We start from the raw sequence: 23,003 nt of genomic DNA, 5'->3' as shown, positions 1-23,003 counted from the left end.
CAAGAGGCTCTTGAAGTGCTGAGCCCAGGGCTTGCAGTCTGCAAGAGCTCAGCTTAGACATGGCCAGGAATTTGAGAGTCAGAGAGAGCAGGCTGCTTTCCCTAGGCTTCACAGCCAGAGAGTGGTAGGGCAGGGAGTCCGGTGGCAAGAGGAAACTTCAGTTTTCAGCTTGGATGACAGGCCTGGTCTTGTCTCTTTCCCATTCCACAAACAGGGTCAGTAGGACCCAGAAAGCTGCCCGGCCCAAGGGCTACAGCTTATAGCGGCGGCAGAACTGTTCATTCAGCATTGCTTATGGAGTGCCTGCTTTCTATCAGGCATCGGCTGAGGTACCCAGGGAAGATAGAAAACCCCTGCTCTGGTGAGGTGCACATCCAGTGGGGCTACCCAGAATAAAGAGGCAAGTGAAGTAAATTTGCTAGAGGACCGTGAAGAAATCTAGTGGGCAAAGGGGAAGGAGCGCATGGACGGGTTAGTCTGCACAGTAGGGTGGAAGGGGACACTCGAGTGGAGTCTGGAGTGGGTAAGGAAGGATCTAGGAGAAATCTGGGGAAGAGCATCCATGCTGAGGCAACAACACATACAAAGACCCTGATGGAGACACATGGCTAAGAAACACGTCTTGGTGCTCTATTGCTGTGAAAAGACAGCATGACCAAGGCAACTCTTAATAAAAGAAAGCATCTAACTGGGGGCGTGCTCACAGTGCCAGGGGTTTAGTCTGTTATTGTGGCGGGAAGCTTGACAACAGGCATGGCATGCATGGTGCTGGAGAAATAGCTGAGAGCTACATCCTGATCTGCAGGCTGAGAAAGAGAGGAACTGGGTCTGGCCTGGACTTTTGAAACCTCAAAGACAACCCCCAGTGACACACTTTCTCCAACAAGGTCAGACCTCCTAAGCCTTTTCAAATAGTACCACTCCCCGATGACTAATATGAGGGGGTGACATTCTTATTCAAACCATCACACTGTGTGTAGGAGGAACAAGGAGGCAATAGGAAGCAAGGGTTGGTGAGCTTTGGAGGCTGAGGTGCGGAGAAACACCTGGCTGATACTGTGGAGAACTGGGTTTCGATGAATTTACTCAGGCGCCCTTTTGCCAGCATGTAGGTCACTTAAAGGGCTACTGCCCAAGCCTAATGTGGAAGGGAACACGTGGGAACTCTGCAGGGCCTACACATCCAGATGACCTCTGCTCTGGAAAGATCTCCCACCACACCTAAACCTGACCACTGCAGAGCCTGCTCACCAGAGAACAAGTATGCTCAAGACAGGAAACTCATTTTATGGATAGAAAGTAGATTGTGCACTGGGAAAGAATTAGGCTGTACCAACGGCGTTCAATTAGCAATGCCCATTTGATCAGTAAAAGCCTGTTTTGATGACCCCTCTCTCTCCTGCCCCAGGAGCTGCCACATCCAGATCCAACACAGAGAGAAGGCAGCCTGGAGGTAATCCTCTGGCCCGAAGGGTCATCTGGAGCTGACTAGAAGATGCTCTGTCTTAAATGGCTTCTCAGGAGTGAAAAGCAAAGAGAACTCCAAGGATAAAAAAGAGGTCCATTGGGGCTGGAGAGATGGCTCAGAGGTTAAGAGTACTGACTGCTCTTCAGGAGGTCCTGAGTTCAATTCCCAGCAACCACATGGTGGCTCACAACCACTGTAATGAAATCTGGTGCCCTCTGCTGGCCTGCAGGCATACATGCAGATGTACTGTACACATAATAAATAAAAATAAATCTTTAAAAAAAAAAAAAAGAGGTCCATTTATTGAAACTTGAGGAATCAAGAGTGGAGTAAGCAGGTGTCAAGGAGGAACACCATGACAGAGGAGCAGGCTGCTGCTTTGAGGTGGCGAACTTCCCATTACTTGGCATGTGTAAACAGCGTGCCCTCCCACTCCTCAAGGAAGCCAGGGACGAAAATGCCCACGGTTGGAGATTGCCTGAGTGACTTCTCTTCAAGCTCAAAAGTAGAGGCTTCCAAAGACCCTGGGGAAAAACTTCTGCCTCAAAATATCGTCCTTTGGCTTGTGATTAGATCTCCAGTTACATTTCAAGTGGCAAGTTTGGCTTCCCTGACACCAGGAGAGCTACTCTGGTGGGGTGATTTGAATAGGGGGAGGGGATACATTGCATCAGTTCTGATGTGACCTTTAACCTTTACCTTTCTCTGCCTTCTGAAAAAAGCAAACACACAGAAATTCACAATCACGGTTCAATAAAACAGCCAGAGGTATCCAGTAGTTGAGAAGACTGGACCTTCAGTGGAGAGCATGTCTGGGAGATATGGGGGACGCCAGTTAGTAGACCTCTAGATAGAGGGTCTCTGCTGACTGTCAGGACTTGTGGCACTGAGCAAGGCCAGGCTTCTGATCATCGTAAGCAGCACTGCAGTGGTCATTCGGAGACTAGTTAGTGAGCCCTTTGTGTCCAGTCCAGCAGCAGCCAGTGTTGGTTCCCATTGGTCAGTTCCTTCCTTTGCGACGTCTTAACAGTATGTACTGCTTTTTCCTCTTAAGCAAGGGAAAGCTGGGCTTGACCCCAGAGCTAGAATGTGTCCTTCAAAGCCAGTGTCCCTCCTGTCTCCTCCGTCTGCTCGTCCCACCCTAGCCACTTTGTGAAGACTGGAACCATCTGTGAGGTGGTCACACAGAACTAAGCCAGGCTTTACTTGGTTCTTGGTGCAGGGGGCAGGAACAAGGTGGAGAGAAGTGGTCCACAAGGAATTAGGAAGCAGCTGAAGTGGGTGATGTCCCACCTGGCTTCGGGCTGGCTGAGTGACTGAGCAAATCTTAGAGTTTTGAATTCCATTTCTCCATAGATCTAGCTAGCTACAAAAGGGATTGTCCTGCACCCAGTCACCTGCTCCCCACATTCCATCACCATGTAGAGCTCACCTATGAAGGAATGAGTGGAGGAGGGATGTATGGTTGAATCAAAGGCTCTGGGGGCTTTGGGGATCCCAGAGGAGCAGTGTTGGTGTAGAGAAGCTGTGGTTGACCTGGCACTACCTCTAGGTTGTGGTGAGGGGCACTGACCTGGGCTAAAAGCAAGATGGTAGAGGGTGTACATAAAGTTCCTTAGGCCGGGTGATGGTGGTGCACACCTTTAATCCCAACACGCGGGAGGCAGAGGCAGGTGGATCTCAGTGAGTTTGAGGTCAGCCTGGTCTACAAAGCAAGTTCCAGGCCAGGATAGCAAGGACTGTTACACAGAGTAAACCTGTCTCAAAACAACAAACAAACAAACAAACAAACACACAAGTTACTTATATTTCCTGTCCACTGTTTGCAGTTCAGTCCTGTCTACCGAAGGACCTAACTCCTAACTTTCTATCCCTTAGGGACCACCTTTAAAGCTTGATCCTTGTGATGGAAAGGAGTTTCAGAAGCCAGTTTAAAGCAAAGTTTACTGGGAAGGTTTAGAATAGATATATAAGCAAGGGGGTTAATAAAAAGAGGTGCTCAGATGAAAGACACAGAGTGTGGGGGTGGCCTTCTCAGAGAGCCACACATAAATGTTGGTAGCCCATAGAAGCCACTCGGGTGACTCTCAAGCTACATCTTAGAGGGTGATAACTGCACCCCCTCGATAAACGAGATGATAGGGTGGTTCCAGATGTTATTGTAATCTGGAAAAAATAAACTCAGGGGTTGCACAAGGGGGGGTGTAATCAAGAAATATCTTTTACTGTAAATGGGGCTTGTGAGACTCCTAGAGAATTGCAGGGTTTTTCTATTTTTGTTTTTTTCGAGACAGGGTTTCTCAGTAGCTATGGAGCCAGTCCTAGAACTCACTCTGCAGACCAGGTTGGCTTCGAACTCAGAGACCCACCTCTGACTCTGCCTCCCGAGTGCTGGGATTAAAGGAGTCTACCACCACCGCCCGGTGAGAATTGTAGGTTTGTAATTGGAAAAGGAGAAAGGCCATATACTTTCAGGCCTTAAAGCTTGGCAAATTGCTATTTTAATAGTCCTCTTTGAAAATATCCGTCTAAGAGGAACGCTGTCTCTATGTAGGCAACCTTCACAGCAAGAGTTAATTGTGCTAGAATTCTTGATCCTCAGCTGGCAAAAGTGTTACAACCATAATCTGGAATGAGGATCCTTCTTTCCGTAAATGTCCGTGTCTTTTTTAGCCTATTTCAGAGGAAACTAGCTAGGCTGGAGGGTGGGGTGCAGCTAATGGGTCCAAAGTAGCAGCGTAGGAGCCTCAATCTGAGGGACATCGCCCGGAGTCCCTCTGTAACCAGCAGTCTCTCTCCAATAGTGCCCTGGGACTTGTAGTCCTCCGCTTCTTGCCACTTGGAAGTGCGCCCCACGAGGCAGTGTTGGGAAACTACATTTCCCAGAAGGCCAGGAGACGTTGGGGACACCAGAAAAGACTCCCGGCCGGCCGCGCTTCCTTAAATGCCAAGGGACCGGCTCCCCAGCCAAGTGGAGGGGCGAGGTCCCCACGTGTCACCTCCTGAGGAGGTTCACGGGGTGGAAGGAAATACGAGCCCGAAGCTGCACTTATGAGCAGCTCGGCGGCGGGACACGATTGCTGTGGAGGCTTCGGCAATATCGACTTCAGGAAGGTATAACTCGCACAACAGTTCCGCTCAACCGAGAGGGATGGTCGAGGCCGGAGCCGGTAGGCGACGCCTACAACGCTTGGTGGGCGGGGCTACCCCGTTCCTAAGCAACGATGGGCAGGGCCGGGAGGAGAGGGGCGGGAGCGATTGGTGGTGGTAGTAGTGGGGATTGCGGGAACGTGCACGAGTTGTGTCACCTCTGTTGTAGCATAGGGGAGCATCTGTGTCTGTGATTATATAGCTCTGGGAGATTGTGCATGGAAGGTTCTGGGAAGGTGTGAACCTGGGGATTTGCATGTGTGTTCCTGGAGTTATGTAGTCGGAGTTGCACGTCCAGCGTGTGAGTGTGTTCAGGGAGAAGGCAGCTAACTGCATTTGGGTGGCTGCTGTGTGGTAGTGTGGCAGGCGTCATTGTGCCTGGGTTCACACATCTGGCCCCTCTTTGGCCTCCTTGTCAGAGGAGTGGAGAACGCAGTGCCTAGTCGGGTCGGGATGGAAGTGGTGGACCCCTGGCCACTTGGGACTTGGTTCGACATCCCGCACACTCCTGGGCATCTCCCTAGGCTTCTGATTCTTTCCGAGTCTCCTCTTCTGCTTGTTGCCTCCTCCTCCTGCTGCCTCTGATTCACTTCATTTGTTCCCTTTTTACATGGCTTCATGTGCACGTGGTCATTTATTCGCAGGCATGGTCAATATTCGGAACGGAACTGCTGAGGTCCAGTTTCTGGGGGCAGGCAAAGGCTGGCCATCACTGAGCTTTCCTTCGTGTAAGGAGACTACAGGCATAGAAGTAGTTCTTGAAAGGAGAGGGCACTGATCTGATTTTAGAAGAGCAGGTGAAGGTTTGCCTTGTGTGCCAGGGAAGGGTAGAAACTTAAGCAGTGAGTGATAAGCCATTGGGGTAGGAGTTCCTTTTGGAGAGACAGCAGGCACACAGGAGGGAACATGCTCTTACCCACTGGTGTTAAGAGCATGAAAGATGGTTGAAGGATATGGGTGGGCACTGGATGTTGGAAAAGAGCTTGCTTTAGAATATTTGTTACTGAAGAATATCTTCCATTCAGCTAGGTGAGTGGCAAGTCCTAAGTGCATCTCCAGCCTTTGCTCTCCCCCACCTCTCCCCGATCCCCTCTTCATCCCTTCTCCCCCCCCCTTTTTTTTCCTTTGGGCATGTGAGACAAGTGTCACCCCAGCCAAGGCTCCAGTGAGTCACGCTTTCTAACGTAGTGCATCAGCCACAGCAAGAATACTGGCTGGAGTGGTGGGTAACCTTGAACTTGGGAGTGGGGAAGATGTGAGGGGACAGGCAGGGTGTAGTGGCACACTGTAGATTTCTAGCACTGCCCAAGGGTTCTTGGCTTACCCCAGGATGAAGGAAACAAGACCTGTGTAGGCCTGGAGCCAGAGACGGGAATCTGTCCTGCCGGGAATAGTACCCTGGGTGTGAAGCTTTCCTGCCCTCCCCCTAAGCCTCTCAGTTCTAGTGGGTTTTCCTATCCTGCATGCTCCCAGCCTCATACAGCTGGAGACCCAGGGGCGTTTCACGAGGTAGGTCAGGATTACCCTTGTTGACTAACGTCGTGTTTTTTTTTTTTCTATCACAGCCTGGTCAGTACTGTTAAGCTTCCTATTTCCAACGGCTTTTTTTTCTTAATAAAATAAAAATAATAATATCACTGTCTTAGTTTATTATTGCTGTGATAAGACACCATGACCTAAGTAATTTATAGGACAGTTTCTTGGGGGCTTGCAGTTCCAAAGGGCTAGAATACATGACCAGCATGGTGGGGAGTGTGGCAGCAGGCAGACGGGCATGGTGCTGGAGTGGTAGCTGAGAACTCACATCTTGATCCTTAAGTAGGAGGCAGAGGGAATTAACTGGGAATAGCATGGACTTTTGAAGCCTCAAAGCTCACCCCCAGTGACACACCTCTTCCAGTAAGTCCAGGTGTGGAAACACACCCTTCCCAAACAGTTCCACAGACTATGGAACAACTATGGGGGCTGTTCTCATTCAAACCACGACATCATACAACATTATCATTGTGCTCTTATGCAGGAAATTTCCCTCTTTCAAAATCTTGGGGTAATGAGGACTACTGAGAACTCAAGAACAGTGGCAATGGGTTTTTGATCCTACTGCACGTACTGGCTTTGTGGGAGCCTAGGCAGTTTGGATGCTCACCTTACTATACCGGGATGGAGGTGGATGGTCTTTGGACTTCCCACAGGGCAGGGAACCCTGATTGCTCTTAGGGCTGACAAGGGAGGGGGACTTGATTGGGGGAGGGAAATGGAAGGTGGTGGTGGTGGGGAGGAGGCAAAAATCTTTAATAAATAAATAAATAAATTTAAAAAAAAACTGAACAAAAAAAAGAAAAAAGAGAAAACAAAATCTTGGGGTAAAGTAGTTAGTCCCTTGCCCAAGAAAACTTCAAGGTTCTTCTTCACCTTTGGACACTTGGCTCACAACTATCTATGATGAGACCTGGTACCCTCTTCTGGCCTGTAGGTATACATGCAGAACATTGCATACATAATAAATAAATAAATCTTCAAAAAATAAAGTAGACATTTAATATCAATCCATGGCCTTCACACATACCACCCTAAACACACAAAACAAAAAGCAAAGCAAAATTTTCCCAAACTACAACTTTCCTCCGTATCGCAGTTCCCTTATCTGTATGTTACCTCATCCAGATTGAAAAAAGTATAATTCCCTAAACATATAGTAGTATGTGTTGAGGTATGATGTGGAGCATATGATTAGACACCGTGCCATTTAACATGAAAGACTTTGGCTTCCTAGGATGCTGGGGTGTGCAGTGGGTGAGGGAACCCGTCCTCTGTGGGCACTGAGGGATGTCTGTGTTTGGTTATTAACTGTATATAAGGCTATTTCACCATGTGGTGCTACAGACAGCACTCATAGCTTCCTGTTGCTGGTGGCCACTGTGCAGTACTGAACAGTCCAGCTGTTGAGGAACAGGCCCTTTGCCAGGTACATGTTAGCCCACTAGGCTGTTACTATAGTCTTGTTTTTGTGTTTAGTTTAAAAAGTATTGATTAGGGCACAACCCAAGGTCCTTCTGTTCCCCGTGTGGCAGTTGTATGAAGCAGGCTGAGAAGGGCCTGCCTACCTGTGCGAGCACTTCTGAAACTCAAAGTGCTGCCTGCTTAGGGCATCCAGGTTTGTAGATCACCTTGGGATATTCAGAGCCAAGGAACGAGGGTCCAGATGGTACTGTTGCATGCCCAGCCATCTTCCCCCTTTTTATGAGAACTTTTCTGCTCAAGGGAGAAGGTGGGTGATAATGTAAGTCTCGGGTGCTACTTCTGCTTCTGGTGAGCCATGTGTGACTTCCAGCTTGGCAAATAACATTGATGCTGAGGGCTGAAGACTTGAGCTCCAGGGGTGTCTGCCTCTTGTTATCCTTCAAGTAAATTGCTGGGTTGATTTGGTATCGTTCTTTATAAGATTGCACAGCTGTGCTGATGAGAAATGTAGCTTTTTATTTTCCTTGCAGTATCTTTACCTAGGGTTTTTATTAAGATATTGCTGGTCAGGCCTGGGGTGGTGTGCATGATTTTAATCCCAGTACTTAGGAGGTAGAGGCAGGCGGATCTCTGTGAGTTTGAGACCAGCCTGGTCTACACAATGGTTCCAGCCAGAGCTAATAGTGAGACCTTGTCTCAAACATTGTCTGTCTGTCTGTCTGTCTGTCTGTCTGTCTGTCTATCTATCTATCATATATATATATATACACACACAACATACACACATATAATTTATTGCTGGTTTCATAAACAAGTGAGAAACAACCCCTCCTCTTGCATGTTCTGGAAGTGACCCTGTAGAGTTGGTATTATTTCCTTAAGTTTTTGGTAAAATTCATCCAGTGAAATTGTCTGGACCTGGAGATTTTTCTTTTCTTCCTTCTTTTGATAGTTGAAACCGTGAGTTCACCTTCTTTCATAGGCAAAGTACTACTATTTCTTCTTGAATGAATTTTGGTACCTTGTATCTTTCAAGAAAGGTGTGGTTCATCTTCATTGTTGAATCCATGGGCATAAGATTGTTCATAATGTTTCTTTACTGTCGTTTTAGTGAGTCAGATCTGTAGGGGAATCCTTTTTGTTGCTGATGTTGGTAACTGCACCCACAGTCATCTCTATCCCTTCTGAGAAGACACGGTTTATTTTGACCCATGCTCCCAAATGATGCCAGCTCATTGTGGTGGGAAGCTGATAGGGTAGCAGCCCCTGTCCTCCGTGGCAGGACCTCCAGGCTGTTCCTTCCTCAGGTGAAGTCAGACAGGAGCTATTAACTTCCTTGTGCCTTGTCTCCTTTGCTTCTCAGTCAGTTTAATTAGAAGTTGGTCGGTTGCTTTCTTCCCCCGAGAACAGGCTATAGGTTTGGTGTTTTGTTTTCTCCCCACCCACTAGAATAGGATTGATTTTTTGCTCCTCTCATGTTTTCCTCCTGCCCATCATAGGATGGTCCCACTGTCCAGTGCTAGCTTTGAATCAGCATCTTCTGGTTCTTGCTTTAGGATATGCCTTCTAAGAGGTCCCCTCCAGAAGGTGAGAGGTGACACATTTGTTTTTCATAGTCAGGATCTAGCAGGGCAAAGAGTCCAAGAGCTTGACGCCAGAGCAGCCCTGCATACCTGAACCTTCATGCTTGTATTTCACATCTGCTCTGGGGCGGCCATTCCTGTCACTCACTTCAGTGAGGGAGTCTGGCCTCAGATTGGTCCTGGTGGCTGTTGTGAACTCTGTGGGAATCAGGAGGAAGGTGGAGCTCCTCCCTTCACCGGATCCCACCTCAGATCCAGGCAGGCCTCAGTGTAGCAAATATGGTAGAAGGGATTCCTTAAGATTAAATGTGTCACCTACTCCTCCTGGGGCATAGACCTAGATGGAAATGTCCCAATACATGGTTCTCCTCTACAAGGCACAGGGAATGTTCCTGGATCTGCTAACAATACCAAGACACTGGGACAGCTCAGAAGAGGGTATACAACCACAGAGGTCCTCTCCATGGCATAAAAGATCTTGTCCCTTTTCTGAGACAGCCCCATTCAGTCCCTTTATCCTTTGATGTGTATGGTACGTGCCACAGAGTGGCCCATTACTGTCAGGTGATCAGTGCAACGTTGACTGTCCTGTGCTCTTGCTGTTTGTTTGGATGTCACAATGTGGCTTGCTCCCTGGGTGCTGTTGACCCCCTGCAAATCATTCCCTAACAACAGGACATTGCTCTGAAGTGTGACCAGGTCAGTGCAGTGGAATTGCTGCTATGCGCCTCCATCCTACCAGCCTGTGGGCGTTCTGCAGCTGAGTTCATCACCAGGGACAGGTGACCTGAGCTGTCCTTGGAGCCCAGCTCCCATTGCCTTCTGGTTCTGGTAGGTTGAGTCTCTTTAGCCTCTAGTAGGCCTGTGCCCATGAGGGAAAGTTTCTTCTTAAGAGTCAGGCTTCCCTGTTTGGAGCAAGTTGAAACTGGGAGGGGCCCCAATCCTTTCCTAAAGTGGCCCAGATGGCGCCTCTGGCACTGGCTGGAGGCAGAGCCTAGGCAGGAGAGCCAGGGTTCCCCTGTTCATGTCTGAGGGATTTGGGGTGAATTTTGGCCGATCCAGTTTTAAGGGGGCTTTGGGAGGTGGGCCTCGTGTCTCGGGTGTGGCGAGCTGGGAGCATGTTCTCCTGCTCTGGTTTCTGTTCAGCATCAGTCATTGCTCCCTAGGCTGCAGCTGCTTCTCCAGGCAACACTAACCCTCAAGGTGACCTGGCTTCCAGGTGAACTCCCCACCTGCTGAGGCAGGCTGACCGGCACTGAGACCTGGCTGTGTGGCCACATTCTGGTTTGAATAGCTTTAACTGAATGACAGCTAGATGCCAGTCTTTGTTGGGTTCAGCCATGTTTACTAGTCTTTGAGTGACTCAGTTTCCCTCCTTTGTCTAAGCTCCCGCAAAGGAGGAAGCAGCATGTTCTTCCCTATCCACTTCACCCATCTTTCAGTGGAGTTCCAGGATCCAGAAACTGTCTTTTTTTCCTTGTCACCTGAGGCGGGTGGCTTTCCCCTGGTAGCTTTCCTGCCTAGGATCCAGAAGGATTGGACTGGTCAAGACTGGTGCTGGCCCTCACAGCCTGGGCTCTGCAGGTTTCTCTAGGCCTTCGTCGTCTCAACTTCGGTGGGTCTAAAGATATGTCTTTTTTCAGGACTTACTTGGTTCCCGGACCTTGGTGATGGGCTCTAGGAATGCTCTCAAGCCTGTCATTTTTTTGGTCGTTGACATCCTGTACTAGGACAGGCTCCCTTCATGGTGCTCAGCACCGGGAGAATGACACTGAGTTGAATTCTTAACAATTCCTAAAGGTTATGAGAACATTTTTTGCCCCAAAGCCCATGGGAAAAGCGGGGGGTTCCCACTGCAAGGGCAAAATGCTGCCTTCTTTGGGTGTCTCTCCTCCACTTTGCTTCCATAATATGATTAAGCTCACAGTCAAATATTACATTGTTATTTATTCATTTTGCATATGTGTGGGCATGCATCCACATGCCACAGCACATGTAGGGGCTTATAGGACCTGTAGGCCTAGGAGGTTCTTCTGTGGGAGCTGTACAGAGGCCAGAATAGTGGAGCAGACAAATAGGGGAGTAGAGTCTGCAAGGGAAGGTGGGGGCTGGGACTCAGGCCGGGTCCAGGGCCTCAGGCCTGCTAGCCCTCCCGCCTTTGTCCTCCATGCCCTCCTCTACCTCAAACCTGCAGACCTAGAACAAACAAGCCCCACCTGGGGACTTCAAGCTGCCTTGGGAAGTCCCTCCTCTCCCTCCAGCTTGGCATTTCACCTCTGCCAACTCTCGAAAAGCATTGATTCATCCTTCAGCCCTGAAGAAATGCATATTTATGAAGCATAGTTTATGGGTAGCTGGTGATTTCAAGTCTTGCAATCTTACAAGAAGCCATGCCTCTGTGTCCGGAGGGGCCTGTTAGTCATGTTGTCTGTCCAGCTGTCTGGTTGCTTGCAAAACTCCCTCCAGGGGCTGCTCTGGCAATTTCTTGTCTCTTTCCAAAGCCAGACTGGAGGAGACCAGAGGGTGGCTCAGCCATGGAGCCCCTTGGAGATGACCATTAGCCTTCAAATTTTATTGATGATGAAACAAGGGCTTCTGTTCACTTAGCAAATATTTACTTTCTGCCAGCCTTGGCAGTCAGAAATGGAGACACAAAGATCAATAAAAACGTGGTCCTTAGCTTGAGGAGAGTTGCAAGACAGGGATGATAATTAGATAATCTCAAAGACTGCACCCCAGAAAGACAATAGAGTGTCTTGGTAAGGAATAGGGGACTGCTCTATCTGGGGCTTGAGGGGTGTGCATGAGTTGTTCACAGTGTGTGGATGGATGATGGTATTCCTGGCATACACAGAACCTTTGTGAAAGGATGGGTCGTAGATGAGGCCAGCTGTGACGGTCCATTTTGTGGGGTGGTATAGGGCCCACCTGCTGGTGTGCCACGATGAGCGAGCCACATGTAGGTGAGGAGGTGTGAGTGAGGGTGCCAGCAGATGTGAGGTGCCATGTAGGAGGGCTCAGAAGGCCCTTTGCTATGCCCTGCGGGAGCTATGAGCACAGGGGTGGTGAGGGTAAGGGATGGATTGAGTGATTAGGTAAGGGAAGACTGAACAGATAAGACAATGAGACAGGGGTGCGGTGGGGTGTGGGGCTATGGGTGCCTAAGCAATACAAGTTTTTGACTGGGGCTTGAAATGCAGAATAGGAAGGAGGGGTTGTGAGATATAAGGACTTCCTGCTGGGTAAGGATATGTGGTCCAGCTGAGGGACTTAACGTCAGCATTCTCTGGAAGTGGTCAGGCAAAGTCAGGACCCTTGTGCCTAGGCCAGCTGCCCTTCTCTCTATTTTCTGCAGTGCCTCCCACCCCCTATGAGTGGTTTGGCCCTTGTGGTCATGGATGCTTAATACGTGTCTCTCTCAGAGGGCTCAGATTCTAGAAGCTTTAGGGCTACACGGCTCCAATCCCCTCCTTTTCCAGTAAGGCAGCATGGTCTATTTTGAGGTCTGATCCAGTGGCTTTGTCTTGCATGAGTGACGTGTGCCCCGGGAGCACCTGACCTTACTTTCCACAGCCCAAGGTTGTGCTGAGAGGCCCTGATCTCGTCTAGGGCTTCCTGGGACTTTGTCTAAGGGCTCTGCAAGGCAAACTTGCCTGCTATGTTGCCTGTGTGCTCTTGAACCATCAGCAGCCTGGGATGAGGTTGTGTCTTCAGGCTCATTCCCTGTGGGTTCCTGAGCAGGTTCTGAGTCATTCATTTATTGACACCCGAGTGTACTCACTGAGGTGTTTCACACGCACGCTCCTACACCAGTGCACTTGCGCCTGTAGCCTGTGTCTGTGGTCTCCACAGCAGGATGGTGAGTAGTGCCAGGGAGAGTTCACAGCACTTATTTAGTCTGTTTTAGTCTCACCGCTCCTCTCTCTCACTTGCTTTGTTTTTGTTTATTGAGTCGGGCTCTCACCTTGTAAACTCAGTTGACCCGGAACTCACTATTTAGGCTGGACTGGCTCATGGAGATGAGCCTGCCTCTGCCTCCTGAGTCCTGGGATTACAGCTGTGCGCCACCAAGGCCAGCTCTGGTTCTAGTTATGAGTAGCTATTGTAACCTCTTGATGTGCCTGGTTTACAAAGTAATTTCTATTGGAGATGCTTGTGTATTAGAGCAGCAGCAGTACAGTGTCTGTAGTTTGTGGTGCCAGCTGCAGGCTCGGCATCTGTAGAGGCCTTGGTGTATCCCTCGTGGATATGGGGGTCTGCACACTGGGCTTGAGCATTTAGCATCTGTTTTGCTCACCTTTGGTTCCGTATCCTGGTGAGAACTGTGGCCTGATTGGGCAGAGAGCTCTCAGTAGAAGACTTTACTGCCTAGTGACTTCCCAGTAGCCCTTGAGTCACATTGGGCAATGTGGTCTGCATGGCAGACTGAGTCTTCCCAATAGGCCGTTACTGGGTGAAGCAAGAGCCTGGGTAGAGGTTGCTGCTTTCTCTCCAGGGATGGGCAACTCTGGCGGGGGATGGCAGACTAGCGAATGTAACACATTATTTCCTCTCCTTCCCCCAGTGTGGAGGATGGAAACACTCTTTGAAAGAAGTCATTCTATCCTGACACGAAACAGCTAAGCATGCGTGAGAGCGGAGTCTGAGGAAAGCCATAGGCCTGGGGGATGAAGCCTTGCTTTTGGTTTAGTGTGACTTTTATCTCAGCTGCCTGTGGGGAGACAACACAACACGCTGGTATCATCGACATTTTGGGCCTTTGAGCTTCTTCCTAAAACAGAAATTAAGGACATTTAGAAAAAGATCCCAAGGACCCAGCAATACCACCCAGTGCCAGAGCTTCCTGACTGAAGAAAGGAGCTGGTGCCGAAAGTGGCTGGCTGCTCCTCTCCTCTCCTGTGGGCAGAGGCTCCCACTCAGAGAGTTTGTTTCCATGGGACATATGGAGACGTCCTCTGGTTGCCTCAGTGGGGAGGAGCTGCCATCCTCCAGTGGGTGGGAGCCAGCATCAGAGGCTGCCAGGCATCCTTGAATTCATAACACAGCTCAGGACTGACACCGGCCCCAGGTGTCAAGCTCTGCAGAGCTTTCATGAACAGATACAGCTGTTTACTGTTGTGGTTGGCGCTTCACACATGGCCCTTACCATATTTCTCTAGGTTGGGCACATAGGTGGTGCTATTGCAGATGGAATCCAAGGTTGTGTACATACTAGGCCAGTGCTCTGCCACTGAGTTTATACCCATACCCCTAGGCTATCTCCTGTGACCCCTGGATGTTGTCACTGTGAATTGGAGGGGGTGCTGCTGCGTATTCTCTTCATGCTGTGTGTGGAGTCACCTCCATCCCCAGCTGCAGCCATACTGCTCCTCCTGAGGCTCTGGGAGAGGTGGCCATGGCCTGTGGCCATTAACTTTTACTGCTGCCTTCTGAGGCTGAGTTCCTCTTCCCATGTGTTTTGGCCACCTGGGTTCTCCTTGGGTCTCCAGAGAACCCTCATCTGAGATTTCCATCACGTCCAGGGTTAGTGTCACTTCCTTCTGAGGAGCCTGGCTTGGGAGCCATGGCCATCTGCTATGGTGCTCACGAACACCTCCGCAGTCCTTAGTCTAGCACCTTCTGACAGTTGACACGGCTGACTGGTTTCAGCCTTTTATCTTCCCTCTTATGAGATTCAAGTGCAGTGACTCTGTCTGGACTTGGATGTCCCAAAGCTTCCTCTATTTTCCCAGAGGTCTTTGCATCCTGGGTGTTGCTAGACAGTCTCCTGCTGATGGCAATTCTGTCCTTGCAGGCAGATCTCTTCGTTATGACCTGGCTGCTGGGGTACGTGGACCCCACAGAGCCCAGCTTTGTGGCGGCTGTGCTCACCATTGTGTTCAACCCGCTCTTCTGGAATGTGGTGAGTACCATGGCACTGGCGCTGGCTACCCGGTGAGCCTGGTGTGGTGGGGTTGCTGCTTTCAGCAATCAGGTACATGGACAGAGGGGTAGACGGTGCCTCTGTTCTCTGCCTTCCCATGCCTGTCACTGTCCTCTTCCCTTCTCCCTCCCGAGGTGGCACTCAGTGAGTGTACACTGAGGGGAGTCTCTTGCCTTTGTGAAGGCCTTGGGTCAATGTCAGGGTAATCTGAGGTGTCCCATCTGCATGGTAGAGGGCTTCCACCTGCACCCGGCCTTCTCACTGGATGGCCTGGGCTGTCTAGGTTCTGGCGCCTGCACCCAGCCTTCTCACTGGATGGCCTGGGCTATCCAGGTTCTTTCCCATTCTCTTTCCTGGGTTGCTCTGTGGTAGCACTGTTTTTCTTGCAGAAAATTTTGAAAGTGGCCCCCACACTGGGAGGGTTTGCCTGATGAAAGAGAGGGACCTAAACCTGAAGACAGTGATATCCATTCATTATGGCCGAAGGAGATAATGGAGGCCCGAGTGCTCACTGAGGCAGAGCCTGGGATGCCCTGTGATTGCCCTGGAGCTAGTCTGTAGAGGGCTGTGCTTGCTGCCAGCAGCACACTGTTCCCAAACCATTGTCAGTTCAGCTGTGCTGGGGTGGAACACCGTATTCTTTTCATCTGGTTTATGGCTTGGATCTTTTTTTCCAACTGGGGTGAGGATAGCAGAGTGGTTGGGGGCAGGGATGCTTGGCTCAGAGCCACCACCTTCTGAATGTTTTGTCCCTGCACTCCTGAACACACTGCACCTGCCTTAGGAGGGGGCTGCTGGGCAGGGTCCATGTTAGCCAAGACCACGGTGTAGGTGTGACCTCCCCTTGCTCCTCAGAAACCATGGCCTTGGAGTGTACCACTAGAGTGTGCCAATGCTGGCCCTGGTTCCTGATAGCCTTCTGGCAAGACCACACACATGGTACCTTGCGCCCTAAGCTTGCCATATTCACTCCTCACTCACCCTGGTCACTCTCTATGCTGTGGAGCCAGCACACCAGGCTGCAGGACCCTGTAGGGGACAAATACTGATTTGAGCCATGAGAGAATGTTTCCGTTGTTTTAAAGGAGTCAGAGGACACCAGTACAGGGCATTAAAGGTCCTCACCCACTCTCCACTAGATGTGGTGTGCATACAGGACTCTCCTGCAGGAGGCTGCTGGGCTCCATAGCTGGATGGAGCCTGTGTTCTCGCTGCTGGTAGGCCTAGACTGATTAGTAATTGCCTGAGTGTGGACTGGGCTCCCAGCACAGGGAGAACAGTTGGCCAAATGCATAATGGGTGTTGGGGAATCCTTTTAGTGATATCCAAGTTCCCTTTGTTCATTTTCCAGGGACCCTTGAAGCAGTGTGTCTTTTACACTTAATTTTGAAGCTGAGTTTGGATCATAGGAATAGCCCAAACAGCCCAGATTTGGAGACAAGTGACTGCCCTGTATCTGTATCTGTGCATTTGTTATAAATGGTTCCTTTTTTTTTTTTGTCATAAGTTTTTTGTTTGCCTCATTTTGAAAAGCATTATTCCTTGGAAGTATGTATAGTCATTAGTGGAAGAATGAGTGAGCTCTTTAGAGTCAATTCAGAATGAGAAAAATGGCAGTGTTGCAGTTGGCTCAGCTGAATCACCTGGAGGCCGAAGGACAGGAGGCTGGAAGCCTAGCTCTGAACTTGGTGGGGACAGGAAGCTGCTGTGAGCGCGCGGATGCTGGAAGAGTAGTGCAGTATCTTACTGCATGCAGCACTGGGCATGGCTCGCTGCGCCCAGGCTATGTGCCTGGCATTTCTGCAAGGTGGCGCTGCCAGCTGCTGCCGTTCTTACTCTGGGAGATGTGTTGGAGGAAGGTTTAGTCCCTTTCTGGTGCTCTAATGTGGTGGTTCTCAGCCTGTGGGTTGTGACCCCGTTAGGGGTTGAACAGAGGTTGCATATCAGATGTCTTGCATGTCAGATATGTACATTACGATTCATAGCAGTAGCAAACTTACAGTTACAGTGTAGCAGTGACAGTAATGGTACGGCTGGAGGTTACCACGACATGAACTGTATTAAAGGGTCCCAGCATTAGGAAGGCGGAGAGTCACTGCTTTAGCAGAATAACTGGTGCTGAGAACTGTAGAGAAGGAAGAAAGATGTTGAATTCATCATCTCTGGAAGAGCCCAAGAGTGTGGTGCCAGCATCCTGGCAAGGGCACACTAGATACATCAGAGTATAACAAGGAAACAGAAAGGAAAATGGCCACGTGCACAAGAGGCCAAGTGTGTGTGAGTAGCTTCCCTTTATAAGAGTTCACCTTTAAGAGAAAGAGCGGTCCTCCGAGACCAGCACCACTCCCGTGCCAGGGGGTCTGCCATGGTCAACCACCTCACGCTTGCCCTTCTTGAGGATTCCAACACCATCATGCTGCAAACCAAGCCTTTGGCACGTCGACTTTAGTGGACACATTGGAGTCATGTTCAAACCATATCGAAGAGATTTATTCTTCCAATACTTATTGAGGGTACCAGTAAGAGTGTATGGGTCTGACCCTGGTGCAGTGGCCTCCTAGGAAGGGCAGTAAGGGAGTGAAGATATAAATTGACCCCTCAGGGACAAAGCAGGTAAGAGGGAGAGACAGAAAGGGCAGTCGGAGAAGGTCTGTCTGAAGGGCTGGCCTTTGACTGGAACGACACTTGCATAAGAGGGCTCTGGGTTTCTGGGGGAAAAGTTGCAGGACCTGAGTTGGTTTTATAGTGAGGGCAGTGGGGAGGCAGCCAGGATGCGTAGAGGCCCAGATGGTGGCTTGCAGCAGAATTGGGGCCATGGAAGTGGGAGAAGGGGCAAGAAAAAGCCTGGCAGGATTGCAGAAGCAGCAATGTGCCAGTTCTGTGGACCTTGTGTGGCCAGCTGGCTGAGCTGGGCAGCTGAGGAAGGTAAGGTGTGAAGGATCAGGGACAGTGATGTCCATGGAGCTTCAGGAGAGGCCATATTGGTCTCTTGCCTGTTGCTCTGATAAGATGACACAAGCGAAAGCGACTTTCAGAAGACAGAGTGTATTTGACTTATGGTTCCAGAGGGCTGAGCCCATCGTGATGGGCTTGGCAACAAGGGGCAAGCATAGTGGCTGGAGCAGGAAGCTGAGAGTTCGCATCATGAAACAGAGGGAACCCAATGAGAGTGCCAGGAGACTAAATTCTCAAAACCCAGCCCGAATGACACTTTCTCTAGCAAGGCTGGTTCGCCTAGGATTCCCAAGCAGCACTACCATGTGGGGACCAAGTGTTTTAGCCACCAGAGGCTGAGTGCGGGTCTATGCCTATGGTTGTAGAGTGACTGTCCTGGGCTGAGCCTGGGGACGCAGGTTGGCTCTTGGGTTTGTCATCTAACCCTGGGCTTTAGCTGGAGGAAGTCCTTTGGCAGCCTTGGGCTGGGTGGAGCCACTTCAGGTTGCAGCATTTGGACAGGTGAAGCCATCCTTCCTGGTCCACACCCATCTCAACCCTCTGTCCCCCCTCTCTGGCCCGGGCCTCTGCATGCTTTTTCCTCGCTTCATCACAGCTGATTTGTTTCCTCTCCCCTTGGGGACCTTGTTCTTGAGGCCTCTAAGAGCTCTCTTGTGTTCAGCCTGGATGAGGCCTTCTCAGCCCCTTTCTGCTTGGGTCTCTGGGGACTTTCTCACCAGAGTCTTCCTATCCTGGGGGCCAGCTTTTCTGATTCTCCTTGCTGCCTTCCTGGCGTTCTTCTGCCCCTGCACTTGTTTCTCCAACCCCTCATATTTTTGAAGCTGGCAGATATGCATGGAGGTCCTCTGTACCAGAGAGGAGGCTGTCTGGGCACAGCAAGAAGTGTCAAGGTCATGGAAACTGTGGCGGGGCAGGGAGGAAGGGGCCAGGATGCTCTCAAGGGACCATGTGTCGCCCTCACTGTGAGGTATGGCTCTCTGTGACCCAGACTCTGCTCAGAGGTCTAAAAGCCCATCTGCAGTCCATCTGGGTGCCTTCAGGACCCAAGGGGGCTGGGCCAAGGTTTTCTGAATGTATTCTTCTCTCCCTGTCTCTGTAGGGGAGGTGTCAGAGGGAGGCCTGACCACCATCTCCTGCCTGGACCCAGGGTCTGTCTTCACCGACTACAGCTGTTGGTAGGAGTCATCGGGTGACGTCAGACCTGGGTCTGTTGCAGGCATTTGCGCTGCTCTAGCGTCTAAGCTGGTGGGTGTCACAGGGTCAGGATTACTGACAGGGAGGGCAGAAGTACATTTCTCAGCCTGCTCAGCCTGGCCAGGGGCTTTTGTATCAAGCCTTTTTTTTTTTTTTTTTTTTTTTTTCCGCATCCTTGGTTACCCTGGGCCCTTACTGGATGTATAGTCCCTGCTTTTCCAGGGTTTCTAGAAGACTTTTGTCCCTGTGGCCTGTGGTGACCTTTGTCAGCTCACCTCCCTTATCCTTCCCCCTCTCGATCTGCCTTTTCTGACTCTAGATTGCAGACATTTGGGGTCAGCTACAGAGTCCACTGTAGCGTGATCAGCAGCCCTAGCTCCTGCCCAGCTGAGGTCAGGAACACAGTGGACAGTAGCCCCAGTCGTCTGAACGCCCACTCTACATCTCTTGTGTCTCTTAGTGCGACCGCTAGCACACTGCTCCTGACTGTATGCCAGAGTGCTCCAAAGTGCTCGCTTTTCCACATTGTCTGCAACCTGCCCCATGGTGTTCTGGGTAGCAGCCGCTGTGGTCTGCATCCGAGGGGTCCAGTCCCTGTCTCCTTCAGTGCTCTGGTGAGCCTTGTATAGTCAGTGTCCGAGGAGTGCTGATGTTTTCTTGAACACTTGCCTTCTGTGATGATGGCATCCAGTGAACACATTCTGTATCCATCCTATGTGCACACTCATTCCCTCTGGCAAACCTGGGAGTAAAGCACTCACTTTGACAGGTCTACGACAGGTCCCAGGGGGATGGGGTAGATGGCTCTGTGCAAGCTCCAGTAGCCACACTTTCTTGGTCAGAGCCCTGGAAAGCCAGAGCCTGGACCCCAGAAATGGCCTTAAGCTTGGGCTGTTTACTTGGGGGAAATGTCACACAAGCTTTGGTATCCTTGGCCAGATGGAATGGATTGTCAACAACAGGCAGCAGCCAGCGGAGACAGCCTGTTTGGACACTAGGGCCGACTGTGATGGATTATAGAGTCTGGTCCTGAAATAGTTCATCTCAGGGCCCTGGATCTGGAGTGAGGGGGGACGGGCTGCTGTTAAGACCCTTTTCAGGGGACTAGAGAGAGAGCTCAATGGTTAAGAGCACTGGCTGTTCTTACAGAGGATGTGGGTTCAACTCCCAGCACCCACATGGCAACTTACAACTCAGTTCCAGGGGATCTAACACCGTCACACAAACAAATGTACACATTAAAAAAATGAAATAAAAAATGAAACAAAATCTCATAACTGGATATAGTGGCACATGCCTTAATTCCCAGCACTAATCTTCAAGAAGATCAGCCTGGTCTATACAATGAGTTGTAGGACAGTCTAAGGTACATAATGAGACCCTGTCTCTAATAACAGTAATAGTAATAATAATAATATAAAGACCATGGTCAGGACAAGTGGTGTGGTGGGGCAGAGCTCTCGCAGGTCCCTTCCATGTAGTCTTGTTGCTGTAGAACCAGCCACTCCCTGAGGTCAGGGAGCAGTTGTCCTTCCCCAAAGGGGGAGGAGCATACCCTGACCCTTCTGAGGAAGTGTCGCTTAGACCAGCTACCCACAGGCCACCAGGCTTCACAACCACTGCAGAGTAAGTCCAGCTGCAGGCAGATACCATCTGAAGCTTGGGACATGGCTGTCTGTAGTCCCGGTGGCCCGAGACAATGGTCGCTGTGTCTGGGGAGCTGGTTTGAGAAAGGTCTTTCTCGTTTTCAGGACTTGGGAAGAACTCTCTGTGCTATACACAGAAGGATATTTGCATCCTGGGCCTGGGCCTGATGGCACAGGTGCCTTGGAAGAAGTTTAGGGCCACTGGACAGTAGGTGGCACTGTGGGCTAGAGGCCTGCTTCCCTGATCCCCAAGGAAGAAGAGGAGAGAATGGCAGAAGGGAAGGCGGGAGACAGGTGACAGTAAGGAAAGTGGAAGCCAAAACGGAGGAAGAAGTGACAGTGAGGGAGACAGTGACAGTGGGGGAGGAGGTGACGGTGAGGGAGGGGTGAGGGTGAGGGGGGGAGGTGACAGTCAAGGGGGAGGAGGTAAGGGGGAGGGGGAAGAGGTGATAGTCAGGCTGGAGGGAGGTGACGGTGAGGAAGTTCCTTAGAACTGGAGTGGATCACAGGGTGGTAAGGGTGTGCTTTGTTTTGGTGGTGGCCAGCAAGGGCCCTGGCCCCTCTGTCCCTCAGTGCCTTTCTTCTGTTATCACTCTTCTGCTTTCAGATCCCAGCCTGCTCTCTCCCTTTTTTCTTTTCTTTTTTTTTTTTTTTTTTTTTTTTTTTTTTGGTTTTTCTGAGACAGGGTTTCTCTGTAGCTTTGGTGCCTGTCCTGGAACTAGCTCTTGTAGACCAGGCTGGCCTCGAACTCACAGAGATCCGCCTGCCTCTGCCTCCCGAGTGCTGGGATTAAAGGCGTGCGCCACCACCGCCCGGCTTTTTCTTTTCATTTTTATAATTAATAAAAGGGTTATTTATTTAAAGGGAAAAACTTACAGATTACCGTCCTAGACAACAGCCCTCTGCATGACCAGGAAAGGAGTCTAGTAGCCAGGAGCAGAGCCGGAAGCAAGAGAGCTAGCCGCATGGCTACCACTGCTTTTTAAAGCAAAAGAGACTACGCCCAAGTGGGCTGGTATCTTAAAGGCTGTTGGCTAAAGGAGCAGAAGGAGCTCCCGCAGCACCTCCCCCTTTTGTTTAAGTAACAGAGTTCTAAACCCAATACAAAAAAATTTACACTAGGAACAGATATTAAGTATAAGATTAGAATTACAATCAGCATAAACAATATTAAGCAAGGAACGTATGATAAATGTTTTAATAAATAGTCTATCCTATGGAGTCTAAGTCTTGTATAGGAAATGGCTTGGCTAGATCATAAGAGGACGGTAACTACGACTATCTAATCTTCAACCCCATCAAAGGCCTGAGAAGGGAGATAATATTACTTGAGCAGGCAGGAAGTACAATCAAACAGCTTCCAAAGCGAGCAATATATGACAGAGACAATTAGCTACCTGAGCAATCACCCAACGTCTCATTTTGCAATGTTGAAGCAACCAACTATTATGAGTTTCACTCTCCCTCTTTTTTTTCCGTGTGAGGAGCCTCTCAGGTGCTGGAGAAGCTTACCCTATGCATCCTATGGGGGGCAGCCTAGCTTTGTAGTCTGGCACTGCCCTTGCTGACTCCATTGGTCTGGTGAGGTATATGCACTGAGGTCTCATCTAACTGTGGAAACCTGCGTTTTACCCAGGCCTGACCTATGGTGGATTGTCTTGGCATCTTACCCTGCTCTCCTGGAGTGAGCACTTGACTGGGTAGGTAAGCTTGGCTACCAGAAGAGAAGCAGGATAGCCAGTTGTACTCATCACACAGCTCCCAGAGCCTCAGGAGAGAGCTCAGCAAGCGCCAGGCACTCCTCAGTCTCCCCTGGTTCTGTCTCAGCTGTACTCATGATGCCTTCCTCCAGAACCAACATAGGCCTAGCCTCAGGCTGGGCTGAGGATAACCGCTTCCATTAGCAGTGACACGACCACACCATTTGCCCCTCAGTATTGGCTGTAGTGCGGGATGTCTCAGGGCATTTGAGTGTGTAAGCTCTTCTGAGCTGGGCAGGAGCTGTGTATAGCTGGAAGCAGCCTAGTCTCCCCACTGACCCCACCCACCCATGCAGCTGTGCTGGTGGCTCCAGCACCAGGGCTGCTTTAGAACCCAGCGCCCCAGCAACCTGGGGTGAAGTG

General features: G+C 50.2%; 1 protein-coding gene across 2 annotated transcripts in view; it reads left to right on the top strand.

The window, feature by feature from the left end:
* The first annotated feature begins 4,397 nt into the window (after nt 1–4,397).
* Nucleotides 4,398–23,003, top strand: part of Pemt (phosphatidylethanolamine N-methyltransferase) — a 75,927-nt gene continuing 57,321 nt past the window's right edge. The window contains exons 1-2 of one of the 2 annotated variants that reach the window (XM_057775534.1): nt 4,398–4,582; nt 14,957–15,064. In XM_057775534.1, coding sequence (XP_057631517.1) covers nt 4,520–4,582; nt 14,957–15,064 — 171 coding nt within the window. In that variant the 5' untranslated portion in view covers nt 4,398–4,519. The remainder of the gene's footprint in view (nt 4,583–14,956; nt 15,065–23,003) is intronic. The other variant, XM_057775535.1, reaches the window with a different exon arrangement.

The sequence above is a fragment of the Chionomys nivalis genome, chromosome 7, assembly GCF_950005125.1.
Source record: "Chionomys nivalis chromosome 7, mChiNiv1.1, whole genome shotgun sequence".
In the NCBI taxonomy this organism is placed as follows: Eukaryota; Metazoa; Chordata; class Mammalia; order Rodentia; family Cricetidae; genus Chionomys; species Chionomys nivalis.
This window is presented reverse-complemented; position numbering and strand designations above follow the sequence as displayed.